General features: G+C 42.1%; 1 protein-coding gene across 1 annotated transcript in view; it reads left to right on the forward strand.

Annotated features, from left to right (window-relative positions):
* The window catches only part of RANBP17 (RAN binding protein 17), a 1,388,837-nt gene that overhangs the window by 1,103,179 nt on the left and 267,202 nt on the right, over window positions 1-18,456 (forward strand). Inside the window, exons 23-24 of the mRNA XM_086931437.1 lie at window positions 12,379-12,593; window positions 15,905-16,043. Coding sequence (XP_086787563.1) covers window positions 12,379-12,593; window positions 15,905-16,043 — 354 coding nt within the window. The remainder of the gene's footprint in view (window positions 1-12,378; window positions 12,594-15,904; window positions 16,044-18,456) is intronic.

Raw genomic sequence — 18,456 nt, forward strand, 5'->3', positions numbered from 1 at the left:
TTCGGAGTACCCAGGCCGGCGTCCAATAATGACCTGTGTGCATAGGCAGTCAATCAGGGAGTCAGCGTCCAAGTTGTACACGGGCTGTCCATATTATTTTCCCCCGGCAGCCTCAGACTGGTCCGGTGTCGGTGATTTGCTCGCGCCTCTTCTATCTGAAGTTTGTGAGCCAGCCCGGCTGTCGTTTCGATGTCCGTGATGCATTCTGTCGGACTTGCGTTCTACTGTGCGCCAGCCTTCAAGCCAGTCTCTTGCCGCCTCGGGGGAGTCAAAAAACCATACCTTCTTATCGGCGACCACCCGTAGCCGGGCCGGAAATAACATGGAGTAGGGTAGTTCTTGCTCACGCAGCGTTCTTTTTACTTCTAAGAAAGTCCTCCTCCATCGTGTTACCTCCGCCGTGTAATCTGGGAAGAAGGATATTCGTGAGTTTTGAATTTGAATGGCTGGTGCCACTCTGGCCGCCTGGAGGATGGTGTTGCGATCTCTAAAGTTAAAAAGTCTCGCCAGGATCGGACGCGGTGAGGCCCCTGGTTTCGGTGTTCCTCCTGGTACTCTGCGGGCCCGTTCCACAGTGAAGAAGTTTGAAAGACCCTTAGGGGCTAGCTGGTTTTTGATCAAGTCCTCCACGTATAAATCTATAGCTCCTGTGGTTTCAGATTCCGGGACCCCCAAAATACGAACGTTGTTTCGCCGGGAGCGTCCTTCATGATCGTCCAGCTTTTCCTTGAGCAACTTGTTGTCGGCCTGCAGTTTCTCCATTTCTACCTGTAGATCTGAGACATCCTCCACCAGGGATTTAGCTACCACCTCCACTTGCTTCACCCTTTCGCTCATTTTCTGGAGGTCCGCCCGTATAAGGGTCACTTCCGTTGCGGTTGCCCCCACCGTCGCCTGTACTTGGGCCAAGGCGTTCATCACATCCTCCAAAGTGGCCTTCTTCGCACCTTCTCCTTCCGTGCCTTTGCCCATAGATTTGCGTTTCTCCGTCTGGGAGAGTGATTGTTTCTCAAAGGCAAATTTATCAAGCTTAGCTTGGGTGGAGGTATTTTTGGACCCTTTGCCCGCCATGTTCCGACACTGGTACTCCCAGCCTGTGACGGTCCCTTGTTGGAGGATTGATCGCGGTCAATGGTCCGCCGGGCCGCCCGAGTTTCAGCGGCGCCCAGTCTACGCAGCTGTTAGGCTTTCCACAGTCGGGTCTGCACTCTGTTTTCCAGTCGTGGTAGTGTATTCAGGAGCTAGTACCGAGCTTGTGGTACAGGTCGCCCGGCCCTGCAGTCGAGAAAGTTCGTGCCCACAGTGGCGGATGTGATAGATAATGGCGGCGTCTACGCACTTGCCTTCCAGGCTTCAGTTGCCATTCGCGTCGCCGTCATCCATAGCAAGGTCTTGTCGTTGGAGCGATATGTCGAGCCCTTATGTGATCTGTAAGGAGCTTCAGACTTTCACCGCCGTCGTTTCAGGGTCCGTACTCGCTGCGGGCACTTCCGGTTAACAGCGCCGACGAGGCTCCACTTCCGCCCGGGCAGCCCCCAAACCAGCGGCTGCGCTCCCGCCACCAGGCCGCACACAGAGGTCGTCTTTTCCACCCGTTCCCGGGGCACCGATACTCCCAAACTTCTCCTCCAATTGCCGTTCGGTCACCGGACCCCGGACACCTCGTCTGGGTTCGTTTGTTCGCGGATAGGCATGCGGATTGATGCGGAAAGCCGCCTTACTCCGGGAGCCTCTCTAGTTTGCTGCCGCCATCATCGGCTGCTAGCCACGCCCAGCCCACTTCCGTACTTTTGACCAATCCGGTCACTCTGACGTCCTTCGGGGGCGTGTCCTCCTCCTCCGTGGAAAACGCCCAGTTAAAGGAGCCACTGTTGTTGTCCTCGTCGTCTGGCTCGCTCCGACCTTCCTTCCACCGTTCAGACTGCAAAGTCGGGGCATGGTCAGCAGGGTAAGGGTTCCACCAGTCACGCGAGGCAGGAATCCCTACCTCGTTACAATACGTTAAATACATTAATTTAGAATTGGGGTTAAAGTTATGGTTAACAAATTAAAAGAGCATATCTGTTTTTTATAGGTGTAAGGAGGGCATATATTAAAAATATTTTCTAGGATTCTGATTGATAATTCTAACTTCAGATTCCATTGCATTTTTTAACATGTGGTCTGTGGGCCCTTGGGGGTGTCCATGAAGCCTACTCAGGGGGTCCGTGACTGTTTAGAATATTAAATAATATTAACAGATTTTATAAAATAATTATAAATAAAGAAGCAAAATGTAACATAGAACATTTTAAAACATTCTGTAAAAGTGAAAGAATTTGAAAATAGGAGGCTAAAAATTAATTTGGTGTCCTCAGATTCATTTTTGAGAGCAACGCATAGCATAGCTTATGCAGTTTAACACTCTTCTGCCGCACATTACAGTACAATCGACTGCCAGGCAGCAAGTCCCCAGAGACTCACCTTTTCAATTGGACGGCTGCGGTATGCAAGGGCATAGCCCGGAGACTCCCAGCTCCCTTGGTGAATTGTCCGGAGGTCACCCCGGCTGCCCCATATTTCGATGGCAAGCATAACTTAACCATAGCTAGACCGTGGTGACTGGCACTGTGTCTGTATCTATTCTCCTATGGGTGGTTATAGTTAGGACCACGTTTACATAGGAAATAGATTGTTTGGTCTGCTAATAACTTTTTCACCGTTTGACAAATCTTCACTAAATCTTCCAAAACTAGTTCCATCCACCTGAGCTCCTTCCTAGAAAGTTTCGGGTTATCCGTCAAGCAGGGGCCGAGAAAAAGGAAAGGGTCCCAAAATGCGTTTTCCACATGCACTTTTCCATAGGAAAACTAAACCCAGCTGCATCCAACATGTGTGAATGGAGTTACACCAAATTTGACAGAAAACCATTTTAGGATTTGTGGACTCAGTTCCCTGTTCTGAGAATTAAAAAAAAATACATATAGAGGGCATGGTACCCTTATCCCCTTGGCCTGGTTGTGGAGGTCCACCTTTGGTTTTTTTATTATTTTTTTGTTTTACAGTAGATCCGCAGAGGATAAATGGATTTTAAGTAACAATTAAAAGGTAGGCTCCTTCTCTTTTTAAATGCCCCCCCACCCCCATGTCACGCAGTGCCTGAGAAGCTGGTGCATTCTTTAGAATATGAGCAGGGGGATGTGCAGCCCTGCTCACTGAAACTTTTGAAGGCCCAAGTGACCCCCATCCCCGAGGCCGTTTTCCCTTTTTTTTTGGGAAGGGGTCATGCAGACCCCAACCCTGAGTTATACAATCTCCCTGGGGATGGGGGGCCTGATTACTTATGGTGTCCTGGGATACATTCCCGGGACAGTGTCATTTGCGCCTGCCTGGGGAAGGGGGGCAAAAAGAAAAGCTGCTGTCAGTCGGGCGGGAGCAAAGGAAAAGCTTCTCTCGAGCGATAGGAAGCATCCTAGCCAAGCTTGCTCTCTCCGCTACTCTGAATGGGTGCTGAATAAGGAGATTGCCGGGCCGTGGGCCTCCTCTTGAGGCCCCAAGAGCACTAAAGGTTGTGGGTGCCCCGGATGGATCTAGGGCACCCACTTTAAAAAAAAAGATGTCTCCTTCCATACCCTGGAGGATTTCTGTTGAGGGAGGCCCTGGAGCTCCCCATGCCCAAAACATTGCCTACAATTGTTGGGTGCCTAAAGTGGTATTGGGGCACCCAACCATGAAAAAAAAGAAAAACAACCAGATGAATATTAAAATTACTGAGTAGCCACTCATTTCATATTCACTGCTCCCTCACGGGGGGCACTCCATAATGCCCTGCAATGGCTTTTGGTTTATATTTTTAGATGTTTGTGGCGTGACTAGAAGGGTAGGGGCGACGTAAAGCAATTTTTCAAATGTTGTGGGAGGCTGCAGGGAGTGCAGCAGACCCCATGAACATTTAGAAAAAATGGCAATAAATCTCCTCGGTCATTGAATACATGACCCCAAGAGAGCTATCATCATTCTCTAAAGCCCTCCGAGATAGAGTTGTAGGTTCTTAAGCCAGAGTGTCGGGACCCCTTGTGGTCGATTCTGTGGCTGCGTTTTATGGCTTCGAAGAGTTTGTTAAGAAGACTCAACACGTTTATGGTTGTTTGGAAATAAATGATAAAGTTTCTATGTTTTTTTTTTAAGTTTGAAGTTTATTAAGGCATAAAGAAGTAAAGACAGTACATGAAGAAACAATCATAAGTTATAAAAACAAGAAATCTCTCTTACAAAGGGAGAAATTAATCCAAGAAGTAACGTATACAGAAAAATAATTTGCAATAAAAATTCAGGAATATATGTGTAGGAGGGAAAATATTGGAATTATATAGCGCAGAGGTGATATAAAGGAAACATAGGAAACAGTCAATAATCTTGCATATAATTTAAGATAAACAATCACGGTGGTTTTTGAACTTCTACATTTCTTATTGGAGAAATAGGGGAAGGCCTGGCAATGCTGGATAGATATTCGGTTAGGGGAAGCCATAGGAGGTCACGCTTAATTGCTAGGGAAATTGGGGAAACAAAATTGGTGTCCAGTCGATGATTAAAACAAACTGCGTTCCACCAAGCGGAGAAGGAAACATCTTTAGCTTGTTTCCAATGTGATGTGATATGATGGAAAGCAATAGCTATCAGGAGATCTAGTAATTTGTGTCTATGGTGGGATCCAGAAAGATCGGGGGAAAGGGAACCTAGAAAAATGTGAACGATTGAAAAGGGGAGAGTGAAATTGAGGATCTTATGAATTTGGGACCAAACTGCTTGCCAGAAAAGTGAAATGGGAGGGCATTCGAAAAGCATGTGTTTCAGATCAGCCAAAGGGCAGGGACAGGACCAGCAAGTGGAGGGGGTGTCTGAGGAGAAAGATGACAGAGTTAAGGGTGTAAATAGTGTACGATTGTAGATAAAAAATAAAGTTTGAGTGGTGTTAGCAGCTCTAGATGTGCTGTGAATTTTAGACCAAATTTTTTCCCAGAGAGTAGAGGGCCACGTTTGAGATAGATCTTTTTCCCAAGCCAACTCAACTTTAGACTTAGTACGTTCAATAGATGAGTGTAGAGATTTATAGAGAAAAGAAGCAGAAGGAGTTTGGTCGAGAACATTCGAAATAGAAAGGTGTGTTGCAGGAATAGAGTTGGTAGCAGGTAAGGAGGAGAGATATTGGGTGAGGGAGGGGATCAGCAATAAATATTGTTTACGATACGAGGATGGCAATGAAAATTGGGTTTGAAGGAGAGGAAAAGGAAGAGGATGAGTATCAGAAAGAAGTTGAGAGATCCATTTCAAACCCCGTGAATGCCAAGATTTCCAATATAGTGAGCGGTTACGGATTTTAAGATGTTTATTATGCCAAATAGGTTGGATGTGAGTAGAAGACGTAGAAGGATAGGAGGATAATAAGTAAGGCTGAAGAAGAGAACAAGTGTGAGCAATAATGGGCGATCGAAGAGAAGTTACAGCAGAGGAAAAGGAAAGGACTTCAGTGAATTCATAAGGATGAAGAAAAGATGATTCTAACGTCAGCCAGAGTGGAGGATAGTAGGGAAGATCCGAAGAAAGCCAACGTAAGGCTTGTTTTAAGGAGAAGGCAGCATGATAATCTTTAAAACTAGGAAATTTGACTCCGCCTAGAGATTTATCCTTCTTTAAAACAGAGATGGCTATTCGGGATTTTTTTACCTTTCCATAAGAACTTTAATAAAATAGAATCTAACGACTTAAAGTAGTGATTAGGGATGCGGATTGGAATCATAGAAATAGTGTAGAGGACCAATGGAGCTAACATCATCTTGATTGAGTCCAAGCGACCCCACCAAGAAAGAAAAAGAGGATTCCAGCGAGTGATGGATGTAGTGAGTTTAGTAGAAAGAGAAACAAAATTGAACTTGAGGGTATCAGAAAGACGCGGGGCAAACCAGACACCTAGATATTTAATCTTAGAGGGTTGCCAGGAAAAACCAGATGTATCAAATAAATGCTTTTGACATAAAGGATTTAAGGGTAGAATTTCACATTTGTCCGTGTTAAGTCGATAGCCAGAGACCTTAGAGAATGAGGAAACTTGATTTAGGAAGGAAGGTAACGTTGATTGAGGTTCTGAGCAATAAAATAAAATATCATCAGCGTATACCGATAGTTTAACTTGCTTTTGAGGGCCATATTGAAAACCAGAAATATTATCGTCGCGTCTAATCTTGGTTAAAAAGGGTTCTAGAGCCAAAATAAACAAAAGAGGGGAAAGAGGGCAACCTTGACGTACGCCACGGCGAAGAGGAAAATAATCAGAAGTGATTCCGTTAGCAAAAATGGAAGCGTGGGGGCTAGAGTACAGTAAAGAAATAAGAGAAATAAATTTAGGAGGGAAACCGAACCAACGAAGAGCTTGAAACATAAAATCCCAGCCTATTCTATCAAAAGCCTTCTCGGCATCAAGACAAATGGCAGCTAGTGGGGAAGAGAGGGAAGTGGCCTTACTCAAAATATTAAAGAAAACACGAGAATTATCAGACGATAAACGACCTTTAACGAATCCAGATTGTTCGGGACCAATAAGTTCTGGTAATAGAGGGTCAAGTCTGAGGGCTATAATTTTGGCAAAAATCTTATAGTCTGTATTTACTAGGGAGATTGGGCGATAATTTTTACATAGGGTATGGTCTTTATCCGGTTTGGGTATTAGACAAATTAAAGCTTCTTGAAAAGTCCCCTGAGAGGAACCAGAATTAACAAAGGAATGAAACAATAATAAAAGTTTAGGGAGGAGAAGGGAAGAAAAGTGATTGTAGAACTCAATGGTAAAACCGTCAGGTCCAGGAGCCTTGCCACGACGAAGGATCGAAACCGCGTGTGAAATTTCAGAGAGGGTAATATCTAAGTCTAATGTTTGAAAATCAACATGAGAAGAGTGAGGGGAAGGAATATCTTGAAAATAAGCAAGTAGATCAACGGGGTCAGGACTGGATTCAGGAGTGTATAAATTTTGGTAGAAAGAGACAAATTGAGCCAATATGTCTTTGTCTTTAAAGAAAGAAACGCCAGCTGGATTCTGTAAGGATTCAATCTTTGTTTTTTCTTTGCGAATCTTGAGGTAATTTGCTAGAAGCTTGCCCATTTTATTTTGGCCACCGTAATAGCGGGAGTTACATTTAAGGAGAGAGTTTGAAGCCGCATTTGTGGTAAATTTATTAAATTCAATTTTGGCAGAAATAAGGTCACGAAGTGAAGATTCAGAGGAAGAATAATAATAAGTATATTCTAGTTTCTTAATTTTATCCAAGAGTTGAGTTGACTTGGTGAGTGACTGTTTTTTCTTTTGAGAGACAAAATTAATGATGAAACCTCTATCAGCTGCTTTGAAGGAGTCCCAGACCGTGACAAAGGGAGTCTCAGGGAGTTGGTTAAGAGCAAAGAATTCAGAGGTGAAAGCTGTAAATTTAGTGCAAAAAATAGGGTCTAGTAGTAAAGAATTGTTAAATCTCCAACGTCCTGAATGTGGAGAAAAGGGGATAAGATATATATCTACATAAACAGGAGCGTGATCTGAAATTAAGATGGAACCGATGCCTGAGTGAGTAGCTAGCTGTGCTAAGGGCTTGCTGAGGAATAGGTAATCAATACGGGACTGTGAGTGATGGGTGGGGGAATAAAACGAATACTCTCTAAGGTCAGGGTTACATAGTCTCCAAATGTCAACTAGAGCATAGTCTCGAATAGAAGTAATAAATTGAGAATGCATCTTAGAGGGAATAAACTTAACCTTTGAATTTCTATCTAGAAAGGGGTCCATAACTTGGTTGCAGTCACCACCAAAGATAACATATTGTTCATTAATTGTAACCAATTTGTCAGAAATGGCAGGCCAAAATAGTTTATCAACACCTGTAGGAGCATAAACATTGAATATAACAATAGGAATTTTATCAATGAGAAGGTTAGTAAGAACCCAACGGCCATTAACATCATTTTCATGAGATATAACTGAAACTGTTAACTTTTTATGACATAAAATAACAGTACCATTTTTCTTACCTAAGGCAGGAGAATGAAAGACATGGCCTACCCAACAACGTTTAAGTTTGTTAGCCTCCGTATCCGAAAGGTGGGATTCTTGAAGGAGAGATATATCGGCTTTAAGCCGTGTCAAGTGTGTTAGAACACGTTGACGTTTAATGGGGTTATTTAACCCCTTAACGTTCCATGTAACTACTCGGAATTTGCAACTTCAGTAAAATGATATAGATATACGAAAAGATAAGTTGAAGAAGTAAGAGAATTGTATTGAAAAAGGAAAAAATAGTAATTGTAAGAGAAAGAAATCAGAAGTGAGTGAAGGGAACATATTAAGAAAAATGAAGAGAGAAGGTTGAAAAGAAGAATAGAAAAGAGAACAGTAGTAAAAATGGAAGAATGCATGAAGAGAGTAAAAAGATCTCAACAAATAGAAAACAAGTCAATAAAGAAACGGAGGGATGACGACGCCAGAAGAGGACGACATCAACAACGGAGACTTACACCGTCGAACACCAGAGGAACCAGCGAAGGAACAAATTGAAGAAAAACATGGGTACACCGGGATGAAGAAACACGGGGAGAGGATCTGTAAGAAAATAAAAATCAGGAGAAAACATTATAGAACATGTGGTAAACCAAACAAAAAAAGGTAACACAAGAACATTGCACAGAATAGGTCAGACATACTTGGGCACAATGCACTCAATCAATTATGGGAAGCAAAGAACAAGATACATCAGGGTGACGGGGAGGTAGACAAATAATAAAACATGATAAAACAAAGATGGTTAAACAGGTCTTGCAGTGTCCATGTTTTCAGTTTCGTGACGACGAAGGAACTCTTCAAGGGCGATTGGATCTTCAAATGTTGTTGTCCTGTCCTTGTAAGTCACCTTGAAGAGACATGGATGTAGCAGTCCGAATCTGGCACCAAGGGTTCTCAGGCGTGGTCTCAAATCAAGGAACTGCTTTCGACGATCAGCTGTAACTTTAGCAACATCTTGAGAAAGGTATAACCTGTGGCCTTCCCACATAACTTGTTTTTTAGCCTTTGCTGCCGAAAGTACTTGAAGGAGGTCAGTATATTTGAGGAACAGCATGATGACTCCGCGGGGTTTGGTGGAAACTTTCAGGCCCAGTCTGTGCGCACGTTGGATGTTAAGTGAAGAGGAAGGAGGAAGATCCAAAATTTTTGGTAAAAAGGTTTGGAAAAAAGTTGTTGGATTGGATCCTTCTGTAAGTTCCGGAAGATTATACAGGCGAAGGTTATTTCTCCTGTTGCGATTTTCCAACTCCTCCGACTGACGCTTCAAGAGCGCGACATCTTTTTCTAAGAGTGAAATTTTTGCGCAGGAAGATTGAAGGGATTCCGTGGATTGTTCCACCAAAAGGACCCGCGATTCCAAAGTAGACCATTTGTCATGAAGAAATTGCAAGGTTTTTGTGGTTTCGGCCATGAAGGGTTTAAGAGCACGAAGTTCCTCCAAGATAAGATCCATGGAAGCTGAATGTGATGAAGAGCCTGGAGAGGGAGGATCTTTTTTCAGCCTTTTCGTTGAACCAGGTTGTAGAAGCTTACTGGGTGTAGCAGTTTTGGGAATTGCGCCTTGAGTAGCATTTGGTTTATGGAGAACAGGATCATCCATAGTTTGCGTAGCAGAGTCAGAGTCCGACGAAAGTTGAGGTTTGGCCTTAGAAGCTGTAAGTTTAAGAGTGCGGAGCTTCCCCATATATTTCTAAGGGAGGAGACGTAATAACATCACAGATTGCAGATGAGCTGAGTTGTAAAGAAGAAACAAGAGTTACGCTCTATGGTGAAAAAACTGTAAAAAGCGTAAATATGTAGCACTAGGAATGACGAAATGCTACCAAAATGTTAGTCTCAAATCCAATATCCTCTCCACAGGAAGGCCAGACAAAATTGTGGAAATATATTATCACTGCATGGTAAGGAATAACAAAGTGAAACTCCTATGTCGACTTGAGAGGTATTGTGAATGCCAAGCAAAGTAGCGTCATGATATTGTGTAGAGAAAAGCTTCATGCGCAAGAAATGAGCGCAGAGGTCGTCTGAGAGAAAATGACGCTATTTCGTCAGAAAACAGGTAATGTGTGACTGAAGAGGAGAGGCATGACGTAGAGGAGAGTCTCGTTTAAAACATAAGGCTGGTAAATGAAGCAGTTGCAGCGCGTACGCTGAAGCAGAAAAGCGGCGCTTTTTGATGTGAGAGAAGCGCGGCTGAAGTGTAGAAAATGGCGGCCGCTGAAAAGCGAACCGCGTCACCCAGGAGAAGAGCGCATTAGCGTCGGAGTTGAGGAAAGCAGGTTAGCACAATCCGCTCACCTCATGTTCCGACCGCAGAATATCGTATTTGCGCTTCCAATGTCCCGGTGGAGTTAGAGGAATTCGCCGGTTCCGGTGACCGAGCAGCGCAGCTCCGCTATCAAGCCGCCATCTTGTGCGGCGTTCAAGCCACGCCCCCCAAGTCTCTATGTTTTTACCACAAAAAAGTGGCTGAGTCCATTTAACACAATATTTCCTGTGTGCCAGCAAGATATGTGTCCAGTTACTCATCAAGGATAACTGTAGTTTTCTGTGTTAGAAATCATTCATAAATCTAGTAAGTTTAAAACAGCTTGAGCGGTTGTCTCAGCTCTTCTGTTGATGTAAAACCTGATTGAAGATCCAAACAGTAGTCTCTATCCAGAAAATGATGTCTCTGATAATAACCTGTACTTCTAAGATATTGCCCAAATGCGACAGACTAGATATTGCCTTAATTTGTGGATGAGGAGTTGAGAGTATTCCAAATTACAAGCTAGGACTTGGATTTTATTTTTCACAATGGTACAGAAGGGGTAACAAACTCCTAGAAATACATACAAATAGAGATAATTCAAAGTAATATATACTGCTTGATGAATATGGGGAACATCTATCAGAATAACTAATGAATTAAGATCCAATTGAACTGTGATATGTATTTACTTCTACAGTGTCAAATGAAACATTGTTTGTCCCCAGGTTGTGATTTCAAATATTGTGAAACTAGGGTTGATAAGGACAAAGTCGCGTAATATAATTCTTGCTTGATTATTGAATCTAGCCATTTGCACAAGATACTGGTATTTGTAATTTAAGAGTTTCCTGATAGATACCACTAGAGAGGTGCACCCCATGGGCATCCAAAGAGATTTATTTTCAGTTGCTTGTTGATTAAGACAAAACTCCGCACTAATCGGCTGGTCAATTGCAGTGTTTTATTACAGTGTTTCTTTTCTGTAGGTTAGAAACAATGACAACGACAGAAGCGTACATAATTAGTTTCATAAGAAGATTTAAATATAGCATACATAGCAAGTTAAGATTACCATTATCCAAAGTTGACAGGCACACACATAATTTAAGACAAACCTGCATGAAATAGTTCACACAATCATTGATAAACAGTGAATTGGCAGATTTGTATCCAAAACTATAATTGTACGCCCCTTTTAATTATCTTCACCCCAAGGCTGATCCTATATTTGCTGAAATCAGATAGTGGCACCAGATGTGATTGCACATATGAATAAATGCTGACTTGCGGAACTGAAAGCTACTCTTTCTCTAATTGGTTTTAAGGATACCATTGATATGACTAGCTTTGTAACTCTGTGACTTAAAACACCATTGTCTCTGCAGACATTTAGGGAAAAACCGAGGTAAAAGCGTGTGTCCTGAGCCAGCAGAAATCGAGATGGACACTGTAGTAAATTGGTAGGGAACACCCTAAACTTTAATGACATTCTCCCATATCAAATTTAAATCTGGTGTGTGTATGAAACATCCCTATGCTGATCATGTTAAGTAATTTCCATCAGGAAAAGTGGATTATGTACTTTTTTCATTAGATATTCAGTTATTAAGAGCAAATATTGTATAGGCTTGAATATGTATGCCAAACTAACGTCAGTGTTTGTTTGTGTGTATTTGTCACGAGGCGAATACTGGTGCATAGCATTTTCCTCATGTGATTACCAACCGATTGTACTTTTTTCACATTGTCCTGTCCGTTCGGGGGCTCCTATTTGTAAGATTAAAAGTGCTATTTAAATGTTATACATCGAATCAAATAGATGATTCATTCCAAGAGGAAATTTATTGTAATGCAAGAGCAAAATTCATAGGAACATTCTGAATGTATCTGTAATCCTTCTTCAGGAAAATCATTCATTCGTTCATTCTAAAAATACATCTCGGTAGAAATCAAAACAAATGGTATTAAACCTCAAAATGTATGTCAGTGTTAGATTGTTATGCTTATTTTCTTAATTTTGTTTAATCTTTTCTGAAAACAGGTAATCAGATCTTATCCCTTGGCACAATCCCAAAAGATCAAATTTATCCACTGAAACTCAAGGGCATTTCCATCTGCTACTGCGCCCTCAAAGCAGCATTATCTGGAAATTATGTCAGCTTTGGTGTTTTTAAGCTCTATGGGGACAACCACTTTGACAACGTACTACAGGCCTTCGTCAAAATGCTGCTGTCAGTATCTCATTGTGACATTCTAGTAAGTTGTTCATCTTGTGACTTTATATTTTGAGGAAGTATTTATTAGACACTATTTTACCGTACTTCTTATTTAACCATTCAGCGATGCCTTTCGGGTTTTGAGGAGATCTGAAAGTGTGAAGTTCAAAGCACAATTGTTTAAGATTTGCTTTCAGTTAGTATGGTAAGCTTTATATGACACTGTTACATTTTGGGCCTTGGTAATTAAGGGAATTGTTACACTTTCATACATGACTATATTGTTAAAGCCAGAGACAATACCTGTCAGCAATACTTTGTCAGGACTTTTAGCCATGTTTTGTGCTAAACCGACAATTTCGCTGTGTTGTGAAAATATGTTCATTTGCTTTTGACCGTGTGAGGTTTACTAAATTTTATGGCTGAGCATAAAATAACAAGAAATAATTTGTAGAACTGAATTGTCCCCAATACTATGTAAGGAATTGATTTGTTATATATGGGTTCCTTAGGCATCCGCTATTCTGAACAGGCTTTTCAAAATGTACAATGTTTAACTACCAACCTCTTTTTAGCCGACAGGAAAAAAAGAAAGCAAATCTAAATCTGAGATAATTCCTAACTTAAAGGGACAACTACGAAAAAGTAGCATTTTACTAAGAAACCCTGCATGTAGTTCTAATTAAACATCTTTTTTGCTCACATGCACTGTACTTTTTAGGTCAAGCCTAGAGTCAGCACGCTTTTGCTGCTCTGCAAGGCATGCAGTATTAGAGTATGGACTTGAAGCTCCGCACATATTTTATATTGGCTTGTTTCAATGTCCTTTGTAAATGCTGGCTTCTGATTCCGTAATCGGCTTGTTAGTACCTCCTTAGTACCGCCTTGTCTTCATTTGTAACCTCCCATAGCTACTGGCCCTTTTACTTCGGTTGTTACGCTGTACTCTCATAAGAGCTCTTCAGCGGGGACTGGCTCTCTGCTTCTTTTTGCATAGTTATGTGTCACTCTAAGCCTGAAAGAGTATTGTTGTGACATACTGGGAACTCCCTTGTGTCTGGACAAAGCAGTACCTCTCTGAGGAGCTCTAATGAGAGCGAAAGACATGTCAGGGGTGCTTTTATTCATTTTAGGTTGGATTGGTTGGTATTTTATCAATTCAAAGATGTAATACTGTGCGTGAGGCGGTAAACTGCTTTTATCATTTTACAGCTCGGCATGGATAGCACTGTGCTAGTCCTATGCTTAAAAACGTTGCTGTAGAAATGGCAAAAGACTGTCCCTTTCTATCTCGGTGTGGATGGCACTGTGCTATCCCTATGCTTAAAGACTTTGATAGAAAAGCTGACATTTTAGGTGAGCAAATTTAGAGTGTCGATGGTGTTGAGGGTGCTTTATACAGGAGCTGCTTTCCACCTAAACTTGAGAACTACCCAGAGCTCACTGCTTCTATTTTGCATAACTTGTGCATCACACTAAACCTGAAAAGCTATTGTTTTGATATATATGAGAAGTCAGAATGTTATATATATATATATATATATATATATATATATATATATATATATATATATATATATATATATATATATATATATATATATATATATATATATATATATATATATATATTTAACCTAACTTCTTACTGGTTGTTATTGTAAATACATACCTTCATTGTTTTCGATGGCAGTGTGTTGTTGTACTTGTGGGTTTCATTGTGTATTGCTGGATTTACTTCAAGGCTAAGCTGAAGTGCATTTACCACAGTTATAGAGCCCCTTTTTGGCTGTGGTAACTTTAGAAGGGTTTTTGTTCATAGCGTTGACCTTACATTTCTGTGTGTGGATGTATGTGCATGTCTTCCCTAAACCCCACCCTTTCCCTCCATAAGCCCCACCCATTTCCTTCCCTAAGCACCATCCATTTCCCTCCCTAAGCATCACCATTTAGGTGTAAGTATTCCCCATTTTCTAGCTACCCCCCCCCCCCCACCACCACTTTACTTAGGTGGAGTTCTCTACACAGAAAAGATTGGAAAGGCAGGCGTCTCCGCACATAGGTTAGTGAATAGAATTTTGTAGGACATCAGTAGTACTATGGTAGTACTACTTCACATACTACAAAATGGAGTTTGTGAATAGAACCCACTGTGTCTAGTTCTACGTATATAGACTAATGCCATTTCATGAAGCTTTTCTAGAAAAAAAATCGTAGTTGGCTTATATCTTGCCTTTTAATGTACTTGTCTGACTTAAAATTTATACACAGCAGCCTCTCCACTCAGAGACTGCTTTTTACAGTGCTCATTAGATGATAAAAATAAAAAGGTTCGTTTGATTGTGCATTTGCTGAGATGTGACGGGGCATAGGCAGTAAAGTAGTTTGTAATAGAAAGAGTGCTGGTACCTAAAGTTCAGTTATGGAGAACAAGGGTACCCCATTAGTAAAACCTGGGGTTGAAGTGATTGTAGGGAAAACAATGGTTTTTGGTGGCCTCAAAAGGTCCTGGTAGAGTAGGGTATAACTATGTTACTAGAATCAAGACCCATTCAAGGAAACTCCCCTACCCTATTGTATGTATTTTTTTGGGGGAATACCCTTGTTTGTGACACTTTGTATATAGTTTTATCCTAATTTTTCACTCAGTCACTATAAGCACTTTGTCACTTGTGTGAGCACCTGAAAAAGATATTTATATTATAAAACGTAAATAAAGTATTCTATTTGTATGTTACCCTACAAAATTTTCTCCCAGGATTGATTCTAGTAACATAGTTATACCCTACTCTACCAGGACCTTTTGAGGCCACCAAAAACCATTGTTTTCCCTACAATCGGTACCTAAAGTTCTGCTCCGAAGTTTGATGCAGTGGTATTAAATGTTAGTGTACCGAAATATCAAGACTACATATTCTTGAATCTACTTTGTGTCTCTTTAATCCACCAACACTCATAGTACTCCATGTCTCTTAACTCACTCTTAGAGGTTCATGCTTGGCCCTTTTTGATTGTTTTTCGTCTTTCTCTTCCTTCTTTCCCATTTGTACGTTTTTCCCTTCTCTTGCTTTCAGGAAAAGTCTAATGGGGAAAAATAAGTGCCAGTGGCAACAACTAGCTCAAATTAAGCACTGGGCATAGAGGGCTGGTTATGCTCCCTTAACTAATATTTTATTTCTAACTCTAAAAATAGTTTTCAGTTCTGGCCTCAAGGTGGTCATTTTCTTAGCTGCAACACTTGTACGTCAATTTCTGCATTTTGGTATTGTTGGCTCCTTTATTTTGAGAGTTAAGAAGTTGAAGCACTACTGAGCTGTGTTAATCTGTCCTTAATCTCCTTTTCTTGAATAGCAATATCGGAAACTGAGCCAGTCTTACTATCCTCTCTTGGAATGTCTCACCCAGGACCATATGAGCTTTATTACTAGTTTGGAACCCCACGTCCTAATATATATATTTACATCCATATCAGAAGGGCTTACTGCCTTAGGTAAGTGACTTCCCACGTCTTGCAAAATTGTTTATCAAATGTTAAACAGCATGTCATTCCTTACGCACATTCCACAAATGCATGCTTAAATAGAGAGTGCATCTCATTCCTTTTGAAAAACATCTTTGTGATTTGGATACCAAACAATGATGTGACATATGCATATTATTTAATGAGTTTTCCCACATTGTACAGCTCAAATTTTTAGTGACAGTATATTGGTACCCTTGCATTCAATACCCCATTGCCTTTAGTATGACAGAAGCTCCTGAAAACATTTGCAAACCATACGTTTTTGTCTCTCTCAGAAATGTAATGGCATTTGCAAGCACGCCCACCACACCTCACCTGCTCTCCCCCTAACATGCATGCAATTAGCTCCCCGAAACATTGTTGCTTTCCATTGAAAATCATCGTGCTAAGCAGTGACTACAAAACAATCACAGCTGCCTGGAAGATGCTTCAGAAGCTCTCTGTTTCTTCCTATTAGATCCTGATAACATATGCCTTGAAATAGTTGTGCACACTACGGAAAGCAAACGACATTCACCAGCATGAGGAATGGTCTTTGTGCTCTATCTAGGTCCTGAAGAAGGGTAAACATTGCTTACCAAGAATACTTTTCCTTGCAGGGAATTACAACGCAGTCAATACAAAAACGTTGTTGTAACAACGCATACCATTACTCCGCAAGTCAGAACAACGACTTGTGGAGGGAGCAGAAGGTGTTGGATTTAAAATCCAACACCTTCCCTACTGTTGCACATACTGGAGTTGGAATAGTAAATACTACTATTCCAACATCCAGCGCCCCCCTCCGCAAGTCGTTGATACGACTTGTGGGTAATGGTATGCGTTGTTACAACTCGGTCGTTGTAACAACTGCGTTGTAATTCCCTGCGGGGAAATAGCATGCGGAAAAAAGAGGTATATTCCCAAAGAAGTAGTTATATTGGAAAATTAAGGAGATGACAAATTTCTGGTAGTTTAATTGACCACTAAATTGGTTTCTTGTTGTAGAGCTATCTCACATTTATGCTGTTTAAAATATGACAAACCCCTTCACTGTGGTACACAAAAGGTATTTTGAGGTATGTAAAGTAGTACTCCAGTAGTACTACCTCAGGCCTACAAAATGAAGTTCACACACCTGTGGCCGGAGATCTCTACGTCTCCCATCTTTTCTATACAGAGATCTAGTCTCTAGTGATGGAGAGCTCTGTGTGTAGAAGTACAGGTTTTATTAGTTAATGTGGGAGGGAGTTGGGGGAGTGCTGGAATAATAACTACAAAATGGGTGAGATTAAGGAAAACGTAAGGATGGTATTAAGGTGGGACATGCTAATACAAAGACCTAAAAGTATGATAATTGCTAGTCACCAAATACCCTTCTTGTTCAAATATATGCAGTGGGCACAGCATCAGGGGAATCTTTCCGATTGCGCGCAGGTCCAGATCTCGGAGGACACTGCAGGTCAATTGCGGTGGTGGCTAACAAATCGGGATTGAGTCAAAGGCAGAATCCTCTCCCTTCCCCAGCCAGATTTCACAGTGGTGACAGATGCATCACTGCTGGGTGGGGCGTCCACAAGGGAAAGGCGGAGATCAGAGGCCTCTGGTCTCCGGCGGAGTCCGGACTCCATATCAACTTCCCGGACCATCGGACGATTTATCTTGCACTAACGACATTCCCTCCCTCTGTCAGGGGAAGAGTAGTGCAGGTGTTCACGGACCACACCACCGCCATGTGGTACTGCAACAAACAGGGCGGGGTGGGGTCATGGACCCTCTACCAAGAGGCTCTCCGCCTTTGGACATGACTGGAACATCAGGGCATATCTCTGGTGGTTCAACACCCAGCAGGTTCTCTGAACGGCAGGGTGGACAAGCTCAGCCGCAGGTGCATGATGGATCACGAATGGTGTCTCCACTCGGAGGTGGTGCAAGGTCTCTTTCAGCAGTGGGGAGAGCCTTGGTTAGATCTATTCGCCACCGAAGAGAACGTGCAATGTCAGCAGTTCTGCATGTTGGAATTTCCAAGGCGTCACTCGCTAGGCGGCGCTTTTCGTCGCAAGTGGAGTTGGGGTCTTCTGTTTGCCTTTCCGCCTATACCACTTCTGCCCAGAGTGCTGAAGAAGATAATTTGCGACCGGGCCGAAGTCATTCTTGTGTCCCCAGATTGGGCATGAAGAGTCTGGTATCCCAAGCTATTACACATGGCCATCGATCCTCTGATCTGACTGCCTCTTCGGATGGATATTCTGTCGGAGCAGCAGGGGACGGTCCTCCACCCGAACCTGTCCAGCCTCCACCTCCTTGCGTGGGGATTGAGCGGCGACAGTTGACAGCTTTCAACCTTCCTCCTCAAGTCTGTAATGTTATCTTGGCAGCCAGGCGTCCCTCCACCAAAACG

This window comes from Lissotriton vulgaris, chromosome 7 (assembly GCF_964263255.1).
Source record: "Lissotriton vulgaris chromosome 7, aLisVul1.2, whole genome shotgun sequence".
In the NCBI taxonomy this organism is placed as follows: Eukaryota; Metazoa; Chordata; class Amphibia; order Caudata; family Salamandridae; genus Lissotriton; species Lissotriton vulgaris.